Genomic DNA, 27634 nt, shown 5'->3' with positions numbered 1-27634 from the left:
AGCAATGATCATTTCTTATTTTAGAACATAGCTCATCTCAGAATGTTCCAGAGTATATTCTTTACTTTGGGGAAGTTGGCCTGACGGAGTGAAGATTCAGAATCACTGCCATGAGACGGGCATCTGTATCAGGCAACTGACTGATTGATGGACTGAAGCAATCAGTCAGGTGACCTGTTTGCCCACGTCCAATTCCAACTGCAATATGACAGGGCAAAGATATCAAATTATAGCGCCTTCCACGTGCGCAGGACTGCAGCTCCTATCAACCTGGAGCAGCAAAGCTACTGGAGGGCTGAGGAGACTGTAATGCACTATAGCTAAAAAGCATAGGATTCAATTAGGGCTCCCAAAGCAAAACACCTATTGCAAGGCAACCCAATTCTTTTTCCTCTATGTGTAAATTGACAGCGTAAGTCATTTGCAAGGTCGGGAAGTGGAGGAGAGGATTTCCACTGAAACAGCAAATTAAGAACTAGAAACCGGACGGCATAACGCTCTCCTACCTGGTCTTAAAGACTCACACTGTTCTGGCGGTGAAGGACAGGCCCATTAAGCACAGGAGGGAGAAGGAGAGGGAGGGGAGAGAGCGTCGTGAAATTAAAACAGCAGCTGCATATTAATGAGCTATCGTGGTTTGTGTGAAGGGGCCTCCATGGAGACAGTCTCTAAGATACTGCCCTTTTTTTCCATATCTACTGAGGGAAGCCTATTTGCCCACCATTGCCAGTCCTCCAGCAGGAATCCAGCCCAAACCCTTTTGCACACCCTCCCAAGCGCAGAGGGGTTCTGTTCTCTTTACCACCTCATCCGAGGGCCTCCTGTGAAGGAGGAGGAAGGAGCATAGAGAATTGGTCTAGGCTGCGTGGGTGGAGAGACTTAAATCTCAGCTTATCAAGGCAACCAGCATCTCTCTATCACCATGGCAACTACACTGCCATCCAGCGGGAGACAGTTCATATGATGAGAACAAGGTGATTTAGAGGGGAGTGGGGGGGGGAATGAGAGACAGTTGGCTGTGTGAGGTTCCTGCCATGTGCAGAGCCACCATGGCATTACAGATTGAGAGGCACTTTCGCTTCTGTGTATTTAATGGCTAAAGTGGGAGTTTACTGAGTAAGGTCTCTTTCTGGATATCATGTGCCCCGTTTGCTGAATTGCTAATTTTTTCTGCTGCATGCCTTCCAGCATAGACTACCTTCCATCTGCTCTCCATTTCTTGCTGCAAAGTCCTGGTAGAATTTAAAGAACTTAACATGGACTTCATCCTTCATAAAAATAAAAATAAACATTTGATTTACACAACCAGCTTTTTGGCAATGTGTCCATTCATTTGGCATCAGAACAGGGAATTTTACAAGATTCAAATTATCCTATTTTGGACACATTATGCAAAGAATTAGCTCAGTGGAGAAGGCTGGAAAGAAAGAGGAGACTGGAAATGACCAGCAGCAAGGTAGCAGCAAAGATGATTAGGGGACTGGAGGTTAAAACATATGATGATCAGTTGCAGAAATTGGGTATGTCTACTTTAATGAAAAGAAGGACCGGGGGTGACATGACAGCAGTGTTCCAATATTTGAGGGTCTGCCACAAAGAAGAGGGGGGGGGGATCAACCTATTTTCCAAAGCACCTGAAGGCAGGATAGGAAGCAATGGGTGGAAACTAATCAAGGAGAGAACCAACCTAGAACTAAGGAGAAATTTCCTAACTGTGAGACCAATTAATAAGTGGAATGGCTTGCTTGAAGAAGTTATGAGTGCTCCAATATTAGAGGTTTTTAAGAAGTTGGAGAACCATTTGTTGGAAATGATAGAGGGCCTCCTGCTTGAGCAGGCGATTGGACGAGAGGATCTCCAAGGACCCTTCCAACTGTTATTCTGGTATTCTAATAGTTATAAGTGCACCATTGGAAGACCAGGTTATACACACAAACACACACGTGAGATCATTAAGCGCTGACACCAACATGATGGCACATAATAAATCAAAAAGGGCTGCCATGTTTGATCAGGAAAAAAAACTGTCTATTAGATAGCAGCAGAGAGATAGAGATAAATATGAAGTGACCACCATTGCTTACACTGAGATTTCTTTCTGAGACTCTGCCCTGAAACTCCACTAACATTTGACAGCAGTTTGACTGCCTCCAGTTTATCAGTTTGCCAAAGATGTCAGATTGCAAATGACACCTTTGGAAAATGTGGTTGATGAATGGACAATTTCCTATTTGTTATAAGAGGGACGCAGTGCCTACCTGTACCCTGGTTTTGAACCTCTTACTTTCCTATTGCTGCAGCAGCCTCTATGCGGGCTCTGAGGGTGCCCGCTGGCTTATTTCTCTTTTGCCATAGTAACAATGGGGTTAGCAATTTATTTCCCAAGTAATGCTCAGGAAGATTTGCTATGACCTAAATTTGAGGAACTTGAATTGATTGGCCATTTCTTCGCTGACCTTAACCAAGAAACCTGTTATTTTAAGAGTTCAAATGTATATTTAAAAGGTAGATAACCTTGTTTAAAAGTCATCTGTCTCCATCAGTGATGGCTGTTTATGGAATTTGACATGTGCTAAAAGCATCTATACTGAGAAACTACATATGCCTGCAGCGGTTTCAATCATGCAAAGCCATCAATGTTTCCTGGAATTATTTACATTATTTTATTGCTCACTCTCTCTGCCTTCTATACAGCAAATAATTTGACAGGTCATCTCTATACTGAAAGCATTTCCATCAACCGAAAGCTGGCAGCCTGTTGGTTCAGAGAATAGCATATTTTTATCCAAACATCCTGGAGTGACACTCAAAATATCTTGAGTGTGATGTTAAACAGGGTATTTGAGTTCAGTTTATCAGAGGATTTATTTTTTCAAGCAGGAGAAGAAGAAAAGCAAGAAAGACAAAGAGACGATAGTGTCAGTTAAGCAGTGCTCAGTAGAGTTATAAAGTTCAAAAGCTTACAGCTATAGATTATCACCAACCTTCCTCAATCTGCTACTCTTCGAATGTTGCCCTACTATAGGAGCACACGCTTTCATCAGCTTGAGCACTGCACCATGTTGAGGGTTGCATTCCACAAATGGGAGAATCCAACACATGTTTTGGGGGAGAGGGAGTGGGAAGATTTCCAGTGGTTTTAAGAAATGAAACGGGGGTGAAGTGGGCGTATGTCCCTGGAAGGTTTAAGATTTAAGTTAGCCCCTTATAAGCCATGTTCGAGAAGAAAAGGCTGGAGAGGAAGGTGGTTGTGGTGACTCACATTTGGAGGGCACCAGACTGGGTATGGCTGCTTTATTTTAATATAAAAACTCCTGGGACAAACACTGAATATTTTTATCCCCCATTTTAGAGGGGATTATTATCTTAATAATAGGGTATCCGCACTGTAGGAGTAATTTAAACAATCGAGTGATTGGTAAAACATAGCAGAGAGTTTGGAAATCCTTACCGAACAGAATTGGTAAATAGTGAATTTGTAAAGGGGAAAAAAGTGTTTGCCCTTGAAGATTGTGGATTCTTTCAGCCATTAAGTAAAGTCCTATTCCTGATCTTTGGGTAAATATCTTATATCTTTCATATTAGCATTATAACACCCAGTCAAAACTACATTATGTTGTGATAGGATTGATCAATGAGAATCACAGCTGGCCAGCAATCTGAATCTAGTCATGCTTAGTTAAAATCCAACAAACACTTTGCTCTCACTTCAGAGCTTTAAAAGACCTCTGGCTAAAATAATATGTAGAGTATTATATTCTCCTAGATGCCAACTTAACAGTTGGGTAAGAAAAAATAACCTTGCCACATAGTAATCCTTAGAATTAAGGGAGAGTAAAAAACATGGTTAGTTAACTGGCTTGCTCTCAGCTAAATCCTTCTCCTGTTCTTTTTAGAGAGAGGCATCTTAATCTTCTTTTCTTGGCACAGGACATGTTATAGATATTATAACATTTTCTCTTGCAACAGCGGATGTCTTAATTTCTGTAATGGAAGTAAGAAGCACAAAATCCAGCCTGCTTTTTCTGCTCCCGGCATTATTTTAAATGTTCAGGCCTAAAAAAAAAAGAGTAATGCAGTGAGCGATATAGGGCCATAGATTACAGCTCAGGTTTTCTCTGTTCTGAAGGACATCTGGGGATTTGGGTGGAGCTGAAATCTTTTGAACTTTCTTTTTTTAAAGGATGGGAATAGGAGAGGAGGGCCTCCTGGAACCAAACTTATCTTAAATCTCTTCCTTCTGAAACAGCACAAAACTGCCATTCATCAGGCTAATTTGGGATCTTTAGTGGGTGGGGATGGGGATAAGAAAACTTCCCAGGGGCTTCCTGTTCCTATTGCTCCTTATTCACATTTTTTAAAAAAAGTATTGCTAAATTTCAGCATTAGAAACTTGGAATCCTGGGGAATCAAATGCAGCTCATGCTTTCTTGACTTCTGCTGAAATCCAGCTTGGAATAATACTACTTTATAATACCACTTTACAATGCCTTGGTAAGACCACACATGAAATACACTGCATCCAGTTTTAGTCGCCACAGTATTAAAAAAAAATGAGTGCAGAGAAGAGCAACAAAGATGACTAAGGGTCTGGAGGCTAAAACATATGAAGAACAGTTGCAAGAATTGGGTATGTCTAGTTTAATGGAAAGAAAGACCGGGATGACATGGTAGCAGGGTTCCAATATCTAAGGGTTTGCCACAAAAAAGAATAGGTCATCCTATTCTCCAAAGCACCCGAAGGCAGGACAAGAAGAAATGAATGGAAACTAATCAAGGAGAGAACCAACCTAGAACTAAGGAGTAATTTCCTAACAAGTGAGAACAATTAATAAGTGGAACGGCTTGCTTCAAGAAGCTATGAGTGCTCCGACAGTGGAGGTTTTAAAGAAAAGATTGGACAATCATTTCTCCGAAATGATAGAGTTTCAATGCTGGAGCAGGGGGTTTAACTAGAAAATCTCCAAGGTCCCTTCCAACTCTATTATTTTGTAATGCTTAGGTTTGCTTTTTCATTCATATAGCTGTATGCCCAAGGCCAGCTCTGCAATAAGCCAGGTGAAGCAATCCATTTATGATCTCAGCATGGATTTAGTTAGTGAAAGCAGGACTGAGTTTCTGAATGGTCCTCCCTTCCCCAAATGCTGACCCCGTGTGCCTTTATATTAGTGGGACATCTAGACTCTGCTTCAAGCCTCCAATGACTTGGCAGTAGTGCACGCTAAGGTGCATGAACCATGGACACAAGCATACATGAATTCTATGAAGATAAAAAACAATAATTAACATCTGGAATGGAATTGGCTTCATAAGGGCCAATGCCTTTTGTTTTTCATTGGAACAATGTAGAACTCTTGCTGCCCGACAGATTTTTAATATCCCAAACTACCATCCCTATCTGCCTTTTAGCTGTGATTCCCTCTTCACCTGCTGAAAATCTGGCTTCTTCTCTCTGTCCTCCTCCCTCTTCTACCTGCCTACTTCTTTATCTCTTTTTGCTAACATATAATTCTTTTGTAAACCTATAATTTTGTTTTTCAGTTTTTTTGTTAACTGCTAATTACAGGAACAAAGCCAAGCCAAATAGAAGTATGTAAATTGTGTAATGTGCATACTTTATTCCAAATACTTCCTTGTTATGAAAGCAATAGCACAGCCTATGACAATATAGTGTAGAGGAGCTTCAGCACTTCCAAGAAGCAGCAACATAAAACATTTTAGGCCAAAAACAGGGCTTTTGGCCCCATCTTGGCCTTATATCCAAGGGGGAGTAGGAACATTTCTAAAATATGATTTCTAAGAAATTCTTCTTTAAAACTGGAGATTTGATGCAAGCCAGTTGTACCCAGCCCATTTTACTTGCAAGTCAATGGCTGGAGAGAGAAAGAGAGAAACCAGCCAGCTAGAAGGAAAACAACTACCTCTGCATTCCCAAAGTATCTGTAAGGAAAAATTGGCAGAAAGCATTACATTTCCTCACTCCACCCAGCAATAGTTTGATAAACATGGGCTTGGTAACTACCAGTTTTCCTCACAGATTCAAAGAGTTGGAAGGGTGCAATTGAGCCACAGAGTGCAGCCCTTTGCTTCATGGAGGAATCCAGATTGAAAGTATTCCAGCAAAGGGGAAAGTGCCACATCTCTGTGTAATTGGATTCCAATGTCAAACTACTTTTATGCTCACTTTTTCCTAACATCCAGTCAATTTGCTGTATACCACTTTATAATGCCTTGGTGAGGCCACACTTGGAATACTGTATTCAGTTCTGGTCGCCACGATGTAGAAAAGATGTGGAGACTCTAGAAAGAGTGCAGAGAAGAGCAACAAAGATGATTAGGGGACTGGAGACTAAAACATAAGAAGAACAGTTGCAGGAACTGGGTATGTTTAGCTTATGAGAAAGAAGGACTAGGGGAGACATGATAGCAGTGTTCCAATATCTCAGGAGTTGCCACAAAGAAGAGGGAGTCAAACTATTCTCCAAGGCACCTGAGGGTAGAACAAGAAGCAATGGGTGGAAACTAATCAAGGAGAGAAGCAACTTAGAACTGAGGAGGAACTTCCTGACAGTTAGAACAATGAATCAGTGGAACAGAAGTTGCCTCCAGAAGTTGTGAATGCCCCAACACTGGAAGTCTTTAAGAAGATGTTGGATAGCCATTTGCCTGGAACTGTATAGGGTTTCCTGCCTAGGCAGGGGGTTGGACTAGAAGACCTCCAAGGTCCCTTCCAACTCTGCTATTGTATTGTATTGTATTGCTGTCCTTTAACTTCAAATAATTATTCTGTCTCCAGCATTTCTGGCAACGTCTTTAAACTTTCTGCTGCATGACATCCTTTCAGATGTTTGAAGAGTGATGCCAGTTTTTTCTTGTCACAGTTAAATACTCCCTCTTCCTTCAGACACTCTTCATAGGGCTTTCTTGTTCCCGGATCATCTTTGTTGTCTTCTAAATCTGTGTTTTATTTTTTGAGGTGCCTATATAACCATGTCACCGTGTCCACAGCTTGCTAATGAGGGTATCATGGGATGTTTTGGCAAATGTTTTACAAGGTACGTTATAGAATTTCTACAGATGCTAAGGAAATCACCTGACCCCAAAATGAAATTAATTTAGTCTGACAATGGCTTCTTGAAAAATCCATGTTTCCTAGTAATAGCTTCATTGTCGCTAAAGTGAAATAAGGTTAGTCTGGCAGGATATTATTAATAATAAATCACATTATGATCTCTCTATAACTTTTTCTCCTCTGTAGATAGGGACAACCCTCTAATTGTCTGGTATCTCAGGATTTCTCAATGCATAAAACCAGAAAGTCCTCCAATATTCTAAGATACAATCCAACTGGCCAAAAGATTTAAACATTCAGTATAAACCAATATTCTCTGACCATATTTCTATCAGACTCTAACTTCAATGCTGTCCATTCATCCTGTTCTTTCTGGTTGCATCCTGGAACAACACTCCTCTCAACCAAGACCAAGTTTTTTTTAAGAACTCCCACCCATTTTCAACTCTTTATCCCATTAGTTTATCTTGCCTTGGAATCAGAGTTATATTGCTCTGTTTTTATTGCAAAGCACTTTCTGTTCAGCTGCACTTAGTTTCAGTTTTCCCTCAAATGAGATACAGCATTTCTCCCAATCTTCTTGCTATTTCCACATCTTTGACTAAGTTTATACTGATTAGTATCAAGTCTTATTGATCCTTTCTTTGCTCTCTGAAGAAAAACAGTATCAGCAAGAATCAAGACTTTCCTGGAAAAAACATGCTTGGCAGAATTTGCCTTTGCACAGATGTTGGAATAATTAGAGTCCTCTTGTTATGCTCTCTTGTTGAAGTTTAGCACAGATTCACTCCTCATTCCAGTTTATTTTTCAGTTTGGGAGCTGTAACAATATTGAGCTCATTGGTGAATGAGCCTTACCTCAGGAATTAGACACGGAGCGGGCATCCATATTGTTCCTGCTGGATTTCCCAGGGGCATTTCATACTGTTGACAGTAGGGAGTTTCTGGGATGCTTGGACTGATAGCTTCGAAGACTCATTTGGCTAAGAGCCCTCAGAAGTGCATGTCTCAGTGAGCTTCTCTCCTCGGAATTTCATCAGGAGTCCATGTTACACAATATCCATGTTATACTTTTTAACATGGGAGCCTTGGGGGATATCTTCAGGGTAGGTCTTTCAGAGTTTGGAGACTCATTTCTATGATAGTGATAAGCAAGTTTACCTCTTTCTTTTTCATTTAAGGTCAATGAGGATTTACATTGTTGAATTGAGGCAGAAATGCGCTGCAAATTAGTACTCAGAGAAAGCAGCAATTTGGAGCTGTGGGCCACCCTTTGCAGTCTCTACCGTTCTTTCATCTTCCTTCCATAAGCTTTTTTGCCCATCGTACCTGAACATAGGAATTTCTACTCCTGTGAAATGAAGCGGGGAGCCATTTTTCAAAGCAGATGTGACCATTTTATATCCTTAAGCTCGAAGTAGTGGCAGAAACTTTGGTTTCCCCCAGTGAAAACCCAGTCGTTCCGATCCTGTCTTGAATTCTGGAACACCCCAATTCAAATGAGTGCAGCCACGAAGGGGTGGGCAATAAAGGAAAGCACACTCAAGATTCACCAGCAGACAAGGAAGGAAGGAAAAGCACCAGAAAGCTATGGGTTTTGAATATATTTTAAGGTTCCTGATGCTTCCGGGAACCCCCTTGGCTTGTGCAAATATTTCACACCAGGCTGGTTGCATCTGCTCTTGCAATAAAAAGGCAGCTGCTCACTACACCTGAGGGAAACAAAATTATGAACATATGTGCATGGGACTATGGTGAGAAGACGTACCCGCACCAACATCACTGGAAGACTGTCTTCGTAATGGTTGCATAAATTCTGAGTCTTGGGAACATCGCTGTAATGTGGCATGTTTCCTCTGATCAGCCACATTTTCTATGGCACAGAAACCCATGGAGCCTCATGCTATACGCATCATAAGGGCACCCTTTAACATTTGGGTGAATGAAGCCTGCTCTTGCTATTGCATCGACTGAATGGACCGAAGAGTCTCCAGGTGCAGGTGCTTCACATTTCCATTACAGCAACTGTCTATATGGCCTCCCTTGAAAATAATATTAGGAAACCATGATTGGAAGAAAATGTTGCAGTTTAGATTGCTTCCTAGTTTTCAGTGTGTAAACCATACAGCAGGGGTGTCCAAACTTGGGAACTTTAAGACTTGTGGACTTCAACTCCCAGAATTCCCCAGCCAGCATGGCTGGCTGGGGAATTCTGGGAGTTGAAGTCCACAAGCCTTAAAGTTCCCAAGTTTGGACACCCCTGCCATACAGTATTATATTACCCGTATGCCTAGCTTCTGGTTGGCTTCCTACTTCTGTTAGATGGCTTGTTCTTATTTATAAGGCTCAAAACGTTGGATACCATTTATCTGATGCTTCCTACTATACAAGCAAGCTGCTTGTAGAACTCATCTTCTTTTAAGGGACTGCTATGCATTCCACTATCAGAAGAAACAAAATCAGGGTAGGATCCCTTTTCAGTTGCAGCAATGCAACTCTGAAGCTCCCTTCTTATTTCATAGCTCCGCCCTCCAAATTGGCATTGTCCTATGTAAAGAATTATATTGGTCCACTGCTTAGAGACCTCTGTGTGGGGCAAACAATGGCTAATAAATATTGTAATGAATAAATTGAGAAAAAAACTACAGGTTTCCATGGTACAGTGTAAAAGAGTGTTCCTCTTGGCACCTTGAAGACAGGTAGATTTCAACTCCCAGAATTCCCCAGCTTAATTATGCAGGTTCCCATGGCTGTCTGAGGAATTCTGGGAGTTGAAATTCACTCATCTTAAAGTTGCCCAGGTTGGGAAACCCTGCCGCAAAGCATTGTTGGTTTCTTTTTTCTCCATATGAAAATAAGCAGAAATTCCCATTATGTAGAGATGTGTCAAGGGATTGTCTTCAATTTGGCTTCCTATCCCTGGTAAATGCACTCACAAGACTGCAGCATCAGTTCCCTCACTACATAATGAATGTGTTGACTAAGCATTTCTGAATAGGTGGCACTGGCCCTGGAACACAAAAATAGAGCAAACATTTCCCTTCAAGTTCAAGTTCTGAATTAACATGGTGACAAACCCAGCCACCTCTGAAAATTCAGGTTTTTCTGAAGAGAGTTAAAGGTAGTATTGCACTGGCAATAATAGGCATTATAAAGTATCAAAAATGTGTTAAGTAGAAAGGGCAATGGACTGAAAGAGAAATGTTAGGCTGGCAGTGCTAGGATAGGGACTGAACTCACCAGATTCACTTTCACTTTCCAATCATCCTAATTTGCTTCTGCTGAGCCACCAAGATCCAGGAAAATCATGGAAAGCCTTCCCCAAGGCTACTGCCACATTACAGGCAGCTAGACACAGAGGGCAGAATACATGAGAGGGACTCTGAATGGGAAATCCAAATTCTGGGCTAGTTCAATATTGAATATAGGTAAAGGTCCCCTTCGCACATATGCGCTAGTCGTTCCCGACTCTAAGGGGCGGTGCTAGTCTCCGTTTCAAAGCCGAAGAGCCAGCGCTGTCCGAAGACGTCTCCGTGGTCATGTGGCCGGCGTGACTAAACGCCGAAGGCGCACAGAACATTGTTACCTTCCCACCAAAAGTGGTTCTTATTTTTTCTCCTTGAATTTTTTTACATGGTTTCAAACTGCTAGGTTGGCAGAAGCTTGGACAAGTAACGAGAACTCACTCCGTTACGCGGCGCTAGGGATTCGAACTGCCGACCTTCCTTGAATATTGAATATGGGTGCAGCTCATTTGTTGGGGGGGAAAGACCCTCTGGATCTTGAGAAAGGAAAAGCTTAATTGGTCCACACAATGGATTTGTGTACTTGGACACTTAGAAGGTGCTAGTAAAAAAAGCTGTGATAAGCTTGATAAGTTTGTCAGCTCTGGAAAATCAAATAGATGCTTGGCTTCTGAGGCCATGTGACAGAGCTAAGGAAAGGTACCACTCTATAACTTCCCCATTGGATCTTTGGATATACAGTCCTAGTCCAGTCCTAGCCCAGAAATGCAGGCTCCCCAAAGATTCAACACAGTATTAGCTCAATAATGTCTAACTCAATGCCTGGGTGCCTTCTTTCCATTCTAATGTCCTCTCTGCCCATGTATTACTAGGAAAGCCTAACCTCAGTCTGCCTGTTTTATTTCCTAGAGGCACCTAACTAATACCCCAAGATTGGAATGCCTTCGTAGATTTGAGAGTGAGTAGCAAGGTACCAATGAGGCAGAACTAATATATGTCACTCACATCTCCCTCAAAAGCATCAAATTACATGGTACTGCTTGAAATGAAGCAGCAGCTGTCTATGGACAGCAGAGCTGGGCAGCTGGGAGCACAGCCACATCAGATAACAAGGGGACTTGGGGCTTCCTGGACCACGTGGGATTGATACAGGCAAACTGAACACCAAAACGAGGCTGTAGAGATAAATGCACTTCTTGCCGAGCGGAAAAAATAAATCATAGTTTCCAAGTCCTCAATCCACTTATTTTACTGCTAGGAATTAAGGGGGATTTTCCTGCACGAAACATATTATGTTGATGAGTTTATAAGGGTGTCCACAATAATATCAAAGGCATCATTTATTACCCCTGGTTCTCCCACAGCATACTCTATCATGCTCCTCAAGATACATCTAGCTCTACACTATGTACTTCTTAGCCTCAACGTCTTATCCACGGGTCCAGTGACTGGGTTAAACTCTCTAGAATTCCTTCCTGCTAGTAGAGAAATGCATATTCAAAGATGAAGTTAATTCCTCCTGTGGCTTAACCTTACTGTGGGCTGAAAATTGATTAGAGTATAAGTCACAAGATATTAGTCACTTATATTTCCTAGAAGGATTAATAACGTAATTCCTCAGAAACGGGACCACACCTACGATTAGCTATTTTCATCTTCACTCAGTATTTGGAAGGAAGAGGACAAAAGGAAGACCTCATCCTTTCTAACACCAGATTTTGTCAGACAACATCTGCTCTAGCCTACTGCAGTCTATCTTAGAAATAGCTTGTGTTGGTTTAAGCTACAAGTTGCTTTATCCCCCTTTTCTTATTAATTCAGGTAGTCCTCGATTTATAACCTGTTGTTTAGTGACTGTTTGAAGTTACAACGGACTGAAAAAAGTGACTTATGACTATTTTTCACACTTATGACCATTGAAGCATCCCTATGGCCACATGATCAAATTCTGGATCCTATCTATGTTGGTTGCAAGATCTTGTGGCCATGTAATCATCTTTTGCAACCTTCTGACTAGCAATGTCAATGGGGAAGCCAGATTTACTTTGTTTCACTTAGGTTTGTGTTACTAAGTTAGTAATTTAACAACTGCTGTGGTTCCCTTCACAACTGTGGCAAGAAAGGTCATAAAATGGGGCAAAACTCACTTAGCAAATGTCTCACTTAACAACAGAAATGTTGGGGTTAATTGTGTCGTAGGTCAAGAACTATCTGTACTTTGAAAAATATTATTTGATTTCCACTATGCCTGAAACACTGAAGACAAAGGATAAGGAATTGAAGTGGGGTGATTAATTTCAGAAGGTGTCACTTCTTAGAACTGGTATCCCCTTCTCTATTTTTTTTCCTGTCTTTTGTACACACATATACACAGATTTTCTGGAACTGGAACAGGTTTTGCTGTAATAGTCATAAAGTGCAAATATGGCAAAGATCCAATAAGAGCTAGATTGCACACCTCTAAGCAGCAGTAGCAGGATCCTGCCACCAAAGCAGTTTAGCTTACAGCTGCTTGGGGACTAGAAAAATTCCTCTTGACAGCCTTCCAGAGCCATGCCGGATTCCCTCATTCCATATGAGCAGTGTTCAGATTGTTAAAGTTATTTATTGTTTCACACAACTGCTTTACTTTTCTTCAGTAGCAGTGTGTTCCATTATCAATATAGAGGCAACATATTCCTTCTACCGGCTCCTTTTCCAATTTAAGGTCTGTTTTGAGAATTCATGGCTTCTGTTGCAGTCTAAGATACATTACATTGCCCAAAGTATTCGCTCACCTGCCTTCACTCGCATATGAACTTACTGTGACATCCCATTCCTAATCCATAGGGTTCAATATGACCTTGGTCGACCCTTTGCAGCTACAACAGCTTCAACTCTTCTGGGAAGGCTGTCCACAAGGTTTAGAAGTGTGCTTATGGGAATTTTTGACCATTCTTCCAGAATCGCATTTGTGAGGTCACACACTGATGTTGGACAAGTTTACGTGGCCTACCACTTCGTGGCTGTGTTGCTGTCGTTTCCAAACACTTCCACGTTCTTATAATACAGCTGACAGTGGAATATTTAGGAGCGAGGAAATTTTACGACTGGATTTGTTGCACAGGTGGCATCCTGTCACAGTTCCACGCTGGAATTCACTGAGCTCCTGAGAGCGACCCATTCTTTCACAAATGTCTGTAAAAACAGTCTGCATGCCTAGGTACTTGATTTTATACACCTGTGGCCATGGAAATGATTGGAACACCTGATTCTGATTATTTGGATGGGTGAGCGAATACTTTTGGCAATATAGTGTAGGTCACTGCCAAAACATACCATTTACAATAAGTCTGTGCCTAGTATGGTCTTTGAGAGGGGTTCGGTCAGAGATGGCTTGAGTGTTTCCATCAAGAAGAAAATTCATTTTTAAAATGGGTGGAACAAAATACCCTGTCTGTGAAAAAAAGGATGTCCAGGACCAAGAGAGATGTTTCATCTCTTCATTACTGAATCCAAAAGCAGTTAATAGTTAGGCTGAGTTAATAAAAATATTAAGAGCAGAGGAGAGATTTATCCTTCTGTTTTTATTATCACAACAGTACTATCAGAGAGATTGCTTAGAAAACTGGAGACCAGCTCAAGGTCACCTGGCAACAGAGTCAAGCAAAGATTTAAGCCTTGCCTCTTTTTGAAGCTGTTGCCACACTTTCTAATCACCATGTCACATTACAAAGTATAGTGCTGGATTAGGAAAAACGGAGCCCTAATTTCAAGACAGAAAGCAGGCATCTCATCAGAAGAACTTTATTGCTACCTTACTGTACTCCTGATTGAATGGGGGACTACCAGTCCAGGAGCTTTGTTATTTCTAAGTCCAGAATTGCTCTGTGCCCTTTTTCCAGGGTCACTGTGCAGAGAAGCCCAGCTTGGCACCAACTGAGGCACCCACACGGCCTTTAGTTCAAGCAATGCGTCACTAATTACAGTAACTTCCATCCACTACTAATTTGGCACCCAGCTAGCCGATAAGTGCTGGATAGAAATTTCCATGGGTATTTGGACGGAAAGGGGCACAGCCTGTCGTAAGGAGCAATGCCCTCCCAATGCTCTTGAATTCAGCAATTAAGCTGCTGGCAAAGGCTGCATGCAACTTAACCCTGAAATATAATTGTTCCCCACGGGTGGGAATGGAAATGCAGCAGCTGCTGCTACTCTCAACTAAGTAGAGTCTCATCCTGATTCTCCCAGCTGTATCACATCTCCCGGCTTCAACAGCAGGCAGTGTTTTGGGTGGAGATATGATGCACAACTTCTCACTGCCAGCTGCTCTGCTCTTTGTCTTTTAGCCAGTTGCTGTTGGACTGTCATTTTGACACAGAGACAACTGCCTTCCCTCACTGTGTCCTAAAAGGTAAGAGTGGGTCACATTTTCTGGTTTGCGAACAATTACAAGCCTACATTTTGCATCAGGGGACTATCCGAAAGGGAGGAGAGATAGTACTAACCAGGCCATCCAGGAGAGGGAAAAGGTTTCAGCCTTGATCTTACTCAAGACCTTCTGTGGTTTTGATTTTTAACACCTGGCAAAACAAATGGGGGTGAGGTTTGAGGGTCTCCTATGTCATGTACCACAACGTGCAAGAGCAATATTATAAAGACCAACTATGCCCGCATACAACTTGGGTGTATAAAAGTAATTACACATAGGTCTTGCTTGCAGGTCATACTTAAACAGCTAAATTAACCATGGTTTACTCAAATCCCCGTTTTCTAGCTTTGCATATCATTGAATCCTCATCAGACCATGGAGACTAAAATGTGGGTGGCTAATTCCTAGTGCAAATTCATATATTCATACTTATCTGCCTTACTCCTATGTTAGAAAATCAAACTCGGTTACTAAACTGAGTTACTACAAACTCGGTTACTAAACCGAGTAGAACCATTTCTAAATAGTTGTACTACACCTGAGACACCCCGTCAGTGTTCTTTCCTCTCATTGGAACTGCAAGCAGTGTCTTTGGTGAGAAGCACACTTGCACAGTGAATGCTGCAATACATGAAGTACAACAGTTAACTAGTGACCATTTGACGTTGCAATGGCACTGAAAAAAGTGACTTAAATGACCATTGCAGCATCCCCATGGTCGTGATTTATATTCAAATGCTTACAACTGACTCAAATTACGGTGGCCGTGTTCCTGGGTCTTGTGATCACCTTTTGCAACCTTCTAACGGAGGAAGTCAATGGGGAAACCAGATTCACTTAACAATCGGTTTAGTAATTTAACAGCTGCAGTGATTCACTTAATAGATGTGGCAAGAAAAGTTGTAAAGAGCGGCAAAATGCACTAAAGAAATTTCTCACTTAGCAACATAAATTCTGGGTTCAATTGTGATCCTAAGTTGGGAGCTACCTGTAGTAACTGCAAACCTTCTGAGCCAGCTGAATTGTTTGTGATTATCTACGATCACATCTGACCGTTCTATATGGAACAAGTCTTAAACTGACTAGAAGTTGCAGGGTGGGGAGGGGAGGCAGCAGGGCTGGGCCTATCTGAAAGATCTGCATCAGTTGTTTCTAGGACACAGATTGATGGGTTGGTATTTACTTTTAATCACACTTCCTTTCAAAAAGATCAGAACAACCAGAAGTTAGCAGCAAAGAGTTTTCTGCATCTCTTTGCTATCATCTGGAGTTGTCCAGATTTTGGCAGGTGGTGTTTAATACCCTGCCAATGGCTTAGGATGTGATTACCTAAATTAGTGCTTCTCCCTTTCTGAACTTATGAACTTGTCCAGCCCTTCAAATGTAAAGACACCCCCTTCTCAGAGGCCAGCCTTTCTCCACTTCAGGATAGGCTAGCCTTCTTCTGCATTATTCCCAGGTTATGGAATGTACATCCCTGGGAACTGCTTTGGCAAAATTCCTCTTCCTGCATGTAAAGTTGGTAAATGTGCTCCTCTTACTCCAGCCTATTAGCTTATGGTGATATTAAGTTTTAAACTTTCACATTGATTTTTCTTTTCTTTTGAACATGACAGCCATCCGCAGTGCTTGCTAGTGTTGGGGGGGGGGGGGGCGGAGATGGGATTTAAACCCTGTAATTAAAGAACATGGTTAACCCTGCATGTTTTCCCACCGCGCTCCTCGCTTTTAAAGGAAAAAAAGGGGGGGGGAGGGGGAGCCGGCATATATCAGCAGCTGGTTGCTAGGCTCAGAAGAGAGGCTCGCCTTAAAATCGGACCCTCCCAGCCCAGGGAAGATGGTCCGAGTTTCTGGTTGCAGGAGAGGCACAGTCTCCCCTCCCCACCCCCGCGCGCACTCTGTCCTGCTCGGGAAGGCGAGGAAGAGCCGCCCCCACCCCCGGGCCGCCGCCTAATGGAGCCGGGGGTTCAGGCACATGTGTTTCTAATGCACCACGAGCCCCAGGGCGCCGGCGTGCGGAAAACGGCACCAAATTCCTTTCTGCTCAAGTAATGGGCCCCAGCAGTCTCCGCAAGGGGGAAGGGCGGTTGGCGAGACCCCAGGCGTGGAGGAGGGGGAGCACCACCACGCCGCCTTTGGGGGGAAGGGGGGGCACAGCTGCTCGAGAAAGGCGAGCCTTACAAGGGCGTGGCTTTCGCTGGACCGATGCTGGGAGAAAGCAAAGGCCAACAGGTCGCGGCTGCTCTCGGCCTTTCTAGAAAGCCTGTCGGAATAGCTTCCCCAGGCTGGCTTTCAGCGGGGCGGCGGCACGCCGGCCCTGAGCGCGCTCTCCCCTCACACCCCCCAACTCCACCCCCGGGAGCAAAAGGCAGCGGCCCCCCGGCACCCAAGCAACTCCTCCCTACGCCCCGCGTCGCGCCCTCTCGATTCTGACGTACAAAGCAGCCACGTGCGATTCCCACGGCTGGACACCCAGAGAGTATACATTCTGACCCAAGGCCAGGGGTGCTTCCCGTCCTCCCGCGAGCCTCAGTGGGGCCAATTTTTTGGGCCGAAGGTAACAGCCAGGTAGGCGGGAGAGAGCCCGCTCCCACCCCACCATCTCCTCCCCCCGCCGCCCCGCCAGAGCAGCGCAGAGAGGCAGAGTCTTTGTCCGTCCTCGCTCTCAACCCCGCAGGCAGTTTCTGCCGCGTTCAGCACTTTTCTGCCTCCCAGCCAGGAACCATTCCTCTTCCGTAATTGAATTGATGCCCACAGCCCACTAACCAAGGAGGGCCAGGGAATAGGAGTGGTTAGCCTACCCCTCCCTAAGATAAGGACTCTTGTCACCCAGATGACCTTGAGCCACAAGAGAAGGCGGCCAGGTGCCTCCCACCCACCATCCTGCCCTCCTCCAACAATCCTTCCACCACACTCTGGGGTTGAATGGCTCCAGGATGGGGCCTGCTGTGTGGACAGCTGCCCACCAGCCAGGGTAAGGCTTGCTGCATAAAGAAGTTATTGTTCAGCCCCACCCCAACCATCCCCAGCTGGCTTCCCCAGCATCTTTTGGGAATAAGATCCAGACAGCAGACTTTTCTTGGCCCCATTTCTTAAGAAACTTGGGTAGGGTTTCTTTTGTCCCACCTCCAGATGTTACTTTTAACGCTGGCACTGAATCCTGGAAGGTGCTGCAGCCTTTGGCTCATTCATTGTTAAGCATTTAAGGTTTGCAAGCTCTCTTGGTCCTTTGGCAAAGCATTGTATCACTTGAGTGTGCCCTGGAGCAACAATGACCTGATGGGTTCAAACCACAAGATAACTGGGGGAAATAGTGGGTTTTTTTAAAAAAGGAGGTGGGAGGGGGAGATGCCCCATTTAAAAACCAGCTTTTAGGCTCAAGTAACCTTCCTCCCTCTTCAAAGGTGACACTTGATCAAAACCAAAGGAAATCCTGCTCTTCATTTTCTCTGAAACTCACTCTTTCCATTTAGAGCCCTATAGACACGCCCAATTTTGCTGAGCCATGTGGCTTCCCAATTCCCACCTACCAAATTCATCAAAGCTAACTCAGTCTCCATAATTCCATTATACTTCAACCCACTGTCTACCCCCAAATCTCTGCAGCTGCCACACATCAGGGTTCTTTAGCTACATGCTCTCAGCTTCAGTGATATCATCCCTTCTCTGTTTCACTACTAGAGTGAACCGGATGAGACTCAGCCCAGAAAATCTGGGCAGAGTCCAATGTTGGGTTCCAAATGGGAAAGGCTTGACATGCTAGAAGAGGAAGCGGCATGTTGCAAGAGGAAAAAGACTTTCTGTTGCAGCACTGGATAGAAGGGACTGTTCCCGCCCAGCAGCCTTGGAGAGCAAGCTGGATGAAAATGCTTCAAGAGGACAAAGGAAGGCCAGCCAACAGGGGAGAGAGATCTCAGGGCCAGGAGAGCAGCACGAGTGGAAAACTAACGCAAATGGAGAAAGAAAGGAGAGCCAAAAATGGGGCATGGAACTAAGATCATGCTAGGGCAGGGGATTCTCAGGTTCAGATCCCTGCACAATTTAAAATTTTATAGGACCACTGATACACGTGATCAGTTTTGTTAATTCATGTGGTTATTATGAGTATTTATAATGAGCATTATAAAATGCTCTTTGGAAGAAGGAGAAGATAAAATGGCCTAAAGCTGGAAAAAGATGGCTAGTACAACAGTGCAAATACAAATGGTAATAAAATCTTGAAAAATTGCATGGATATAATTCCAGGATCCAACAGCAAATTAACAGACATTTTAATATTCTTACTGGAGCCTCAAAAAGGAGGGTGGTAGCTGGATCAGTGGGACTGGAGGAGAGAGGCTGGTTAGCACAAATATCTTTAATTAAATTCCGACCAACTCACAGAGCACTGGTATAATAATTGAAAGCATCTCTGAAAGCTCAGGGAGGGGTTTACTTGATAGCTAATGCCATCTTCAAAAACTGATTTACAGGGCAGAATTAATGTCATGGCAGGATTTTAAATTGTGATTTGACATGTACTATTTGCCTGCCTGCTTATTATAAAGATCCAGGAATCTCTCGAATTTCAAGAAGCTCGAGAAAGAGCTTGTATGTCGTGTCACAAAAGCCAGTAAACTAACTGCCAAGCTACCAAATCTGACTGACTTCAAGATGGATTTCTCCCTACAAAATCCAGCCACACACATTTCTGGAGAGATCAAGATCACAGGAGTCTTGTCTTTAAAAACATAGCAGCACTACTTCTGTTATGGGTGTATTTTGTGCTCTCTTTTTAGAGAAGGGGCTTTTCCTTAGGAGCAAATCCATGAATATTGCTGCAACACTCTGCCTAATTTTATAGATATTAATGCTTTAGGTATGACCCCATCTTTGATTCAAGGGATTTTCTTTCATGTTGATCCCTTTACCTGCTTGACAGCAGTTTCATGTTGATCACTATTATCTCACCCCTACCCACCCCAAATAGCCTGCTCTTTATATGGTCTTTTCATGGTAGATCCCATGAATGCAATTTGCTCTTTCGCTAACTCTCCCAATTAGTGTTGCTACTTAGGCAGTATTATTAATTTCACAATTTTACAGTATGTGGGAAGAGGAAATGACAGGCCACTATCCTAAAAAGCTGACAGCTTAATTTCTGACAGTGGGAACAGAACAAAAGAATGATTGTATTTGATACGTTATATAGTCTTTGCTTGCTTTTAACTCATTTTGCAGCAAACTTTTCCTCCTGTTGCAAATTCATGATTTTCTGAGCATAGAATTTCTTTCATACAATGCTGTGATCATTTCCCATTGTTGTTTCTCCACTTCCTATCACAAACCCTACTCATACTATATATGCTCTTCCAGCTGCCTCTTTATTGTTAGCAAGTGGATGTACAATGATTTATAGGCAGCGTCTCCGGCTAAGCAGTCCATGAGGCCCTAGCTTCCAAGTTGGAGCCAGGGAGGAGGGTTTCCGAGGGCTTGGGCTTTGAAAGGGAAGGAAGTAGGCAAAAGAACAGCTGGAGACCTTCTGCTGTGGAGGAAAGAGAAGAAGAAGAGTGAGCTTCAAAGAAAGAAGACCTCCCCCTATGAAGCACATGGTATGTGTGTGTGCATATGGTAGGGAAGAAAGTAGGAGCACTAAAAGGGGAAGAAAACTAATAGGTTGGAAAAAAAGTAAAGCACAGATGAAGGCTTTTAATATCTCCAGAAAGCCATGTCTACCATCTTCCTCTCCAGAAATGAGTATGAAACTCATGGCTCAGCAGGAGAGCCTTCTGCAATCAATGTGCTGATGATATGGGCAGCTTCAAAGACATTGTGGTAGACAGGGAGAAGTAGGGGCAGATCAAGTTCAAAGCACAGAACAGGGTTGGCTTCAGCTTCTGAACCAGAAGTCATATCCTGCCAAGAAGACCAAAGAAAATAAGAGACACCACCTTACACAATGGCATATGTCTTTGGAAGGAGGAAATAAAAGATATTGGTGGCACCTCGCTGGCTCGCTCTCTACGTTTGGGAACCAAGCATAGGTAGGCCAAGTTAGAGTTTCAATAGAAAACTATCTGGGGTAATGAGAGCTGGAGGCTAAACTGGGAAGTTTTTTTTTAAAAAAAAAAACACCACCCAGGAAGAAGGCAATGGCAAACTACGTCATTGCTGTTGCCATAAAAACTGTATGGAGGTATTTCTAAAATCACTAGGGGTTAAGCTCAACTTGGAGGTTTTACTTTTTATCACAGTACCCACGCCATGGCACTCTTGCTAAAATTATACTTTATGGATGCACAAGAGCTTTCAAGCAAACTTGAGTGGGGAAAGAGAACCCCAACAATGACAGAGGGAGCAGTCTTCCTGGCAGATAGAGAGGGAGAGATGTAGCGGGCTCAGGAGAGTCAAGAAACTCTTTTCAGAAAGGGGAAACCCTGCATTAAAACAAAACAAACATTAAAAATGTGAGGGTCAATATGCAAGGTAAATAAAGCCTCGTGGGAATCTTAGAACTTTAATCACTTACATTTACATTCCAAATATGGTAAGTACTTTTCTATCATCTTTTCCCAACTAGCACCCAGCTGCATGGGAATAAGAAGGTAATAGCGGTACACCTGGAAGGCATCCAGATGGGAAAAGCTGCTATGAAGACAAATGCAGGATTATGTAAATTATTCTTTAAAAAAAACAACTAAGTCCAACTAAGGTGCCTTAGAAAGTGTCATGAAGCCTACAGTGGATGGAATCCAGCCATCAGCAGTCATTTATATCACACATCTATACTAAAACATGTTTTCTATTGTTCCTTAATTTACTTATCTAAATAAAAGAGTAAGAGTAAATGCTGGATTTCACCAGTAGGGAACTGATGCTGAAAAAGAGAGTCCTATTCAAAACACTCATAGAGGATATAGGCCACCATTGCTTTAAAGACTAAAAAACAGTCCTCGTCCCCTTTTTTTAACTGCATAATAGGTAACAGATTATCTGTTCTATAATTTCAGGCTAAATGCAGTATTGGTACCTTGATTTAGGGGACCATCTAAACTTCTCCAGTCAAGTCTGCACCTTAGAAAGTACACATACTAAACTGCCTGGGAATAATCTTCAGTGGCCTCTGAAACAAAAGTTGCTTTAAATTTCTGAAAATGATTAACGAGATATAAAGGGGATATTCCTTCTGGCTCACAGCTGTGAATACCTATTAGCTAGAAATATGAATAAGCAAGTCTCATTGTCAAAACCTGCCTTCCTCCATCCTGTTTGGGGGGGGGACTGCAAAAATGGAGCAGATGCCAATTGTGTTGTGTCTCTGTAAGGAGGCAGCTTCCACAGGCAGCCTTCAAATCAAGGTTGTTCTGGGAAGGAGTAGCCTCAAGGCTCTTGACCAAGCCTCTGAAGGCCTTTGAATGCTACGCCATGGCTACAGAGACTCATATAGGCTTCCTTTGCCACAGAAAAAAAAGCCCTAAAACACACAAAATCCCCTCTTCTGCAGACCCAGGCCTCAGCAGCTAGGATGAAAGGTTGCCAGAGTTTTGGAGGCGAGCATTTCTCGAATTGAGATACCTAGTTCTGGATGCCTCCCTTTACTCCACTCACAGACCCTCCCCCTCCTCCCCCTCCCAGTCCACCAGTCCCTCCCCTCAAGCCTTCAGACCCCCGCCTCTCTCCTTGCCCGGCCCCACCTTCCTTTGTGTAGCGGGTCCCTATCGGAGAACTTTCACCCCCCCCAAAAAAAAAAACCGGGGAAAAGAGTGGAAGGCAAGGCCACGAAGGGCTCTAGGATGACCGCAGCAGGGGGCAGCCTTCCAAGATGACGGCCTGGGGCTGTCTTGTGTGGGGCTTCGGCCGCGAGGCTTACGACAGCTCGGCGCAGGCAGCAGAGCAGGTGGAAAGAGCGAAGGGGATCCGCCCCCGCCCGACCCCGAAACAAAGTGCCGGGGTGGGGGCGTCCGGAGAAGGACGCCACTGCTAGGACGTGCCTTCGAGCCTCAAATCCTAAGCGAGGGCTTCCCTGTCTGGTCCCCTCGCCCAAACGGAGGTTGCCGTTAGGGGCGTCTTTTTCAGCTCCGACCACAAAGGACCGTCGGAGCATCTTCAGCCGGTCCCCTCCTTGTATCCCACAAAAGGAGCCGTCGCCCCACCTCGCCCGGCAAGCGGCGTTGCCAATGCACCACTTGGGGTTGCTAATGGCTTCTGCCTCCGGCTGCGCCCGCCCGCCAATCCGTCCCACGTTCAAGGAGCATCTTGCCGGTGGGAGGCGCGGAATTCCCTTGATCATCCTCCGGGGCTAAACGGGGAGCTTGCAGGGAAGGAGCGGGAGAGCGATTTCCCAGGGAAAAGCAGGCAGGCAGACACCGCCCACGCCCCCCTTGTACAAAGCGGCTGGAGCCACCGCCCCCCTCCCCACCGAGGGGACAAAGAGCTGGATCGCCCGCTCTCCGGGGGGGAGCTTACCAGTCCGTGGGGCTGTCTTCCCCGATCACCTCCTGATAGGAGGCCAGCAGCTCCAGGCGGTTCGCGCTGAAGCTCACGCCAGCCATGCCGGCGGCGACGGAAGGATGCTGCTTTCGGGAGCAGAGAGCAGTGCCGGAGCCGCGCTCGGATTAAGACAGGCCGCCTTGCCTGCTTGCCTCGGAGACACTGCAGCAGCGGAGAGGGAGCCGGGCGGGCGAGGAGCAGAGGCTCCGCCTGCGCGCGCTCTGGGTCCTAACGCCGGGATCACAAGCTCCCCCTCCCGCCCTGCCCCGTCTCTTCAGCACCAGAAACCGGCGCCTCCCGGTTTCTCCACACGTGGGTTCGCGGAATCAGCCATCTTGCAGCCCTGAAAGCCTTGGCCAAAGAGTCCGGCCGGCACGAGAGAGAAAGAACCTGCCCTGCCCTTCCCACCACCCGGCGTGCCCTCAGGTGTAAGTTTTGGGCGTAGGAGATGGGCGATCCCCAACAGATCTTCTGTTCCTTCTGTGCAGCCACTGGGGAACTGTATCCAGAGAGGCCTCGGGGTGAACTTCACTCAGGAGCGGCACTGTGCACAGGCACTAATAGGCTGTTTTGTATAAAACAACTTTCTGGTTGTGATTTTGTCCCACAATTCCTGGCCAGAAAGGAACTGACCGGGCAACCTCTTCCAAACTCCATTCTCTGGTGAACATCACAGAGTACAATATAAACTCTTAAGGGAAACGGAAACTTCCCCAATCTTGCACCTTCTGGGGTGTTTCCCACTGCAAAGTCCATCAGGCGTGATAGCTGTGTGGGATGGTGGTAATCATATCCAGCACATCTGGATATCATCAGGCTGGGAAAAGATTTGCGCAGGGAAGCCATCCTCAGCCCGGATGATTTACACCAGAACAATTGCATCAATACAGACAAGAGCAGCTGCTGGGGGGTTTTTTCTCTCCAAATAATACAGATCTCTCCTGTGTTCTTTTTTTTTTTTAAGTTGATCACTGCTTGCTGCATTTGGAAAAGTGCAGGATGCTTACCCCTGCCAGATTTTCCTTCCTATCACTCTTCAGCACTTCTCATAGGCATTAGATGTCTGCCTGTTTGAAAGATGTCTGCCTCCTGTTTAGCTTCTCCAGGTCATTTTCTGGGACTGTGAAGTCAGACAAAGGCCCGTTCTCATAATGAGTGGGTGGCAGCTGGGCTGTCATGGCACCTTGCAAAATCCATCAAGTGAGAGGCTTTCTCCCCCCTCAGCCCTGCATATTTTTTTTTCTAGTCACCTGGCTTCTTCGGCTAAAGCCTATGTGGTTTCTAGTGGCAAGGCAATCAAACTGAGCAGCTGTAAAGATGACCTGGACAAGGTGAAGAATAGGGAGAAACTAATTGCCCCTGCTTGACATTCCCATTTGTTCCATCTGCGCCTTACAAAATCCAACAAGCAAATCTCTCCACCACCACCAACAACAACAATAGAACAAGTACAAAAACCTGCAGAACCAGGCTCTGCCAAACTACTATATTCAGAAATATTTATAAACCAAAAATCCTAGGAGTAAAGGTTGGTCTAATTAGTATTTGGAGGGGAGGAACCTGCATGAAATATCACGGAAGTTGAAAAATATCCTAGGAGATGGTAATGGCAAACAACTATATTGCTGCTCCAAAAATATGTTCATATGGTGCCCAGGATTCAAATTCAATTTGAGGGGGCCTTTACTCCTTAGCAACAATTATGAATGAATGGAGTTTAACAGAGGTTTCCATGTGTGCTAAGCTCTTGTTATCATCTATCTTACAGTCTACTTATAGATCAACTTTCCTTGAAACAATGACCTCAAGGCATTGATCTAGCGTGTGCTTTTGATGAGGCTTTGCTTCCCTAAAAAAATGTGCTCCATTGAAAAGTTGCCTCATTACAATAAATCTTTCATTAAAATTAGAATCAATAATCATCAAAGGCACAAAGGTAACATCCAGCAACAAAATGAGCCCCCAAAGCAGACACCAAAACCAAAATAATCACAGCAGGCATATACCATATATCTCAAGGAAGTGCAGAAAACACTTTTCCAGGTTATGAAGCATAATGCAATGATTCATTTAAAAGGATAAGTTAATTTGTAGATAGAATTTACGGTGGGGGAGTGGAGCAAAAAGAGAAGTTTTCCTCATCTCCAAACAAAGTATATGAATTATATTATACCTCAGCAGGTGTCATATTCCTAGGAATCCATCACTTTGACAAGGCAACATTAGCACATTTTGCTGACTCTAGTATCTTCCTTCTTTTGATCCCACTATGGCTCTTCTATTATTTGTATGAACCCGTGGACAGCTTTTGCACTAAACAGACTTGGGGGGGGGGGGCGTTTCCTCACCCTCCAAGACTGCTTATTTTTCACTGAACTATCAGTGGAAGAGAAACAAATCTGTCTACTTAGGATAGTAAAAGTATTCTGTCCACCTTGTTCCAGATTAGGCCATTTCCTTATAATAAGGGAAATATCCCTAGCAGTTTATGACCTAAAATATCATCATTGCATGAAAAGATGTTTGCTAGCTGCCGCTTTTCAAAATAAAACATGTGGTTCTGAATTGCAGCAATAATAATTACTCTCTCTTGAAATTTCCTCTAAGAACAATTAGAGGACGAGGAACAGAAAGAAAGTAACAGCACTGTGCTTTGAATGTCCATTACTTGCACCTGGTTTCTCTACTTCCAATGTTCCAAGCATTAGGAACTCTTAAACAATGAGAGCCCACAAGGATGAAGAATTAAAAGACATATTTTATTAGGCGATCAAAGATGGCGAGGAATCACAGACTCCTAGCTGAACAGCACAATTCTGAGAAGTACATTTAGAGCAAAACAAAAAAATACTAGATCTTTGGTAGGGGTGCTTTGGGGCCACCACTGACCTCAGAAGCTGTGTGTGCTACAGTATATATAAAATTGTGTTCCTAGGTATAGAGTCCCAAGTTCGTCTCACGGAGAAGCAGTTTTTGCTGGTGTGAAAAGCGGGGTCTTGAAACTGTTCTTTTAGATAAGCCACTCACTTTCTGTGGTAGGGGTCTCATATTTTTGTTACTAGCAAGTGGTTAGGAGGAAAAGAGATTGAGGGTTTGGGGCTTTTTTTGTTTTTTGGGAAAAAGCCATTTCACTGAGCAACATAGCTGTAAATAACATGCCAATGGGCAAAAGGCAGAGCCAACCTGATTATAGATGTCCTTTGCAAATGCTTTGCCAGAGAAGGGAGGGCAGAAGATTGTTGGTAATTACATTGCAAAGGGGACAGAAAGTAATGCTAGTGAACTCTGGGGAAAGCTGCCTTCCCCCACTTTTCCCTGGAGCATTAATAGCAAGTTTTCACTGATTTAATGACTGCAGGGGAAGGCCAGCTGATGCTTCCTTTCAAGCATGCTATCATTTGGGATCCTTTACTAGGGAGAAACTTCTCGAGACTTTCTTTCTTTGGCTGAAATGGGCACAGAACTCTACGGTATCCTTCCCTAAGCTGGTGTCCTCTAGAAGTCCTGGACTTCCAACTCCCCAAATATCTTCTAGTAATATCAATTCACAAGTTGGATGGTGTCTGCAAGAGATAAAAGCCAAAGACATAGGAAGAACACCAGTTTAGGTTAAAAAAAATACAATAGTTGTAAGCTTCCCTAAAAGGACCCTGAGCGTTTTACCCTTTCCCTCTATGGGGAAAAATGGTGAAGTGAGACATCTGGTCTGGGGGCTCTCTCAGGACAGGAAAGAGGGATGCAGAGTTTGGGCAGGCAGCATCTTGGGCACTTAAGGTCTCCTCCGCCTCACACATGGGAGAAAGCGTGGCTCTTGCACAGCGGCTTGTCCTTTTTGGAATAGAATGTCTTTCCTTCCAAATTGATCTGGCAGATCTGTTGGGAAAAAGACGTTCTCCATGAGATTCACACCAGTTCCCCTCTCCCCCTCCCCTGGTCATAAAGGCCTGGATAGATGATAGAAGACGCGGGGTGTGTGTGTGTGAAAACCCTGACAAATCCTGCCTACTGCTACCATCAACGCACATCACAGTTGCTCCCCCAACATTAATTATAACTGCATGTCTACATTTCCTCCAGGAGCTCTGCAACAGCAACCCTGCAAGGTAGGCTTGGTTGAAATGGAAGACAGGCTTTGCGCCATTCCGTGATTTCCCATGGCTATAGAAAGCTTCGGAAGGGTCTCTCTGCTGATCCAACATCTCAACTGCTATGCCACATTGGTTCTCTGCTATATTTCATCAGCAGGAGACCTTCATGTTGCTAGTTACAAAGCAGTGAGAAAAGGGCCTGTGTAGGCACCATCAAGTTGCTCCAACCTCAATGCACAGGAAGAAGGAAGCACATCTTATGCCAGCCAGTCCTGCCCCTGGCTGGGAATAATAGCCTGCAATTATTTCACAATGCACTTCCCTGAAGTGCAGCAGAAGATAGTAGAGT

The 27634-nt window shown here is 44.1% G+C and overlaps 2 protein-coding genes across 10 annotated transcripts in view; both read right to left on the bottom strand.

Moving 5' to 3' along the window:
• The window catches only part of DBN1 (drebrin 1), a 49610-nt gene extending 26226 nt beyond the window's left edge, over positions 1-23384 (bottom strand). For 3 of the 7 annotated variants that reach the window (XM_081936939.1, XM_081936941.1, XM_081936945.1), the window contains exon 1: positions 23174-23382. In XM_081936939.1, the coding sequence (XP_081793065.1) occupies positions 23174-23259 (86 nt within the window). In that variant the 5' untranslated portion in view covers positions 23260-23382. Of the gene's footprint in view, positions 1-506; positions 570-15266; positions 15350-15478; positions 15784-23173 lie in introns of those variants that run through there. The other 4 variants (XM_081936943.1, XM_081936940.1, XM_081936942.1 and 1 more) reach the window with 4 other exon arrangements.
• Positions 23385-25937: 2553 nt separating this feature from the next.
• Positions 25938-27634, bottom strand: part of PDLIM7 (PDZ and LIM domain 7) — a 55569-nt gene continuing 53872 nt past the window's right edge. For all 3 annotated transcript variants that reach the window (XM_081936949.1, XM_081936947.1, XM_081936948.1), the window contains one exon: positions 25938-27070. In XM_081936949.1, coding sequence (XP_081793075.1) covers positions 26984-27070 — 87 coding nt within the window. In that variant the 3' untranslated portion in view covers positions 25938-26983. The remainder of the gene's footprint in view (positions 27071-27634) is intronic.

Source organism: Natrix helvetica (genome assembly GCF_964273705.1).
Source record: "Natrix helvetica genome assembly, chromosome: 1".
In the NCBI taxonomy this organism is placed as follows: Eukaryota; Metazoa; Chordata; class Lepidosauria; order Squamata; family Natricidae; genus Natrix; species Natrix helvetica.
The sequence above is the reverse complement of the archived record's forward strand: the minus strand, read 5'-3'. Positions and strand labels throughout refer to the sequence as shown.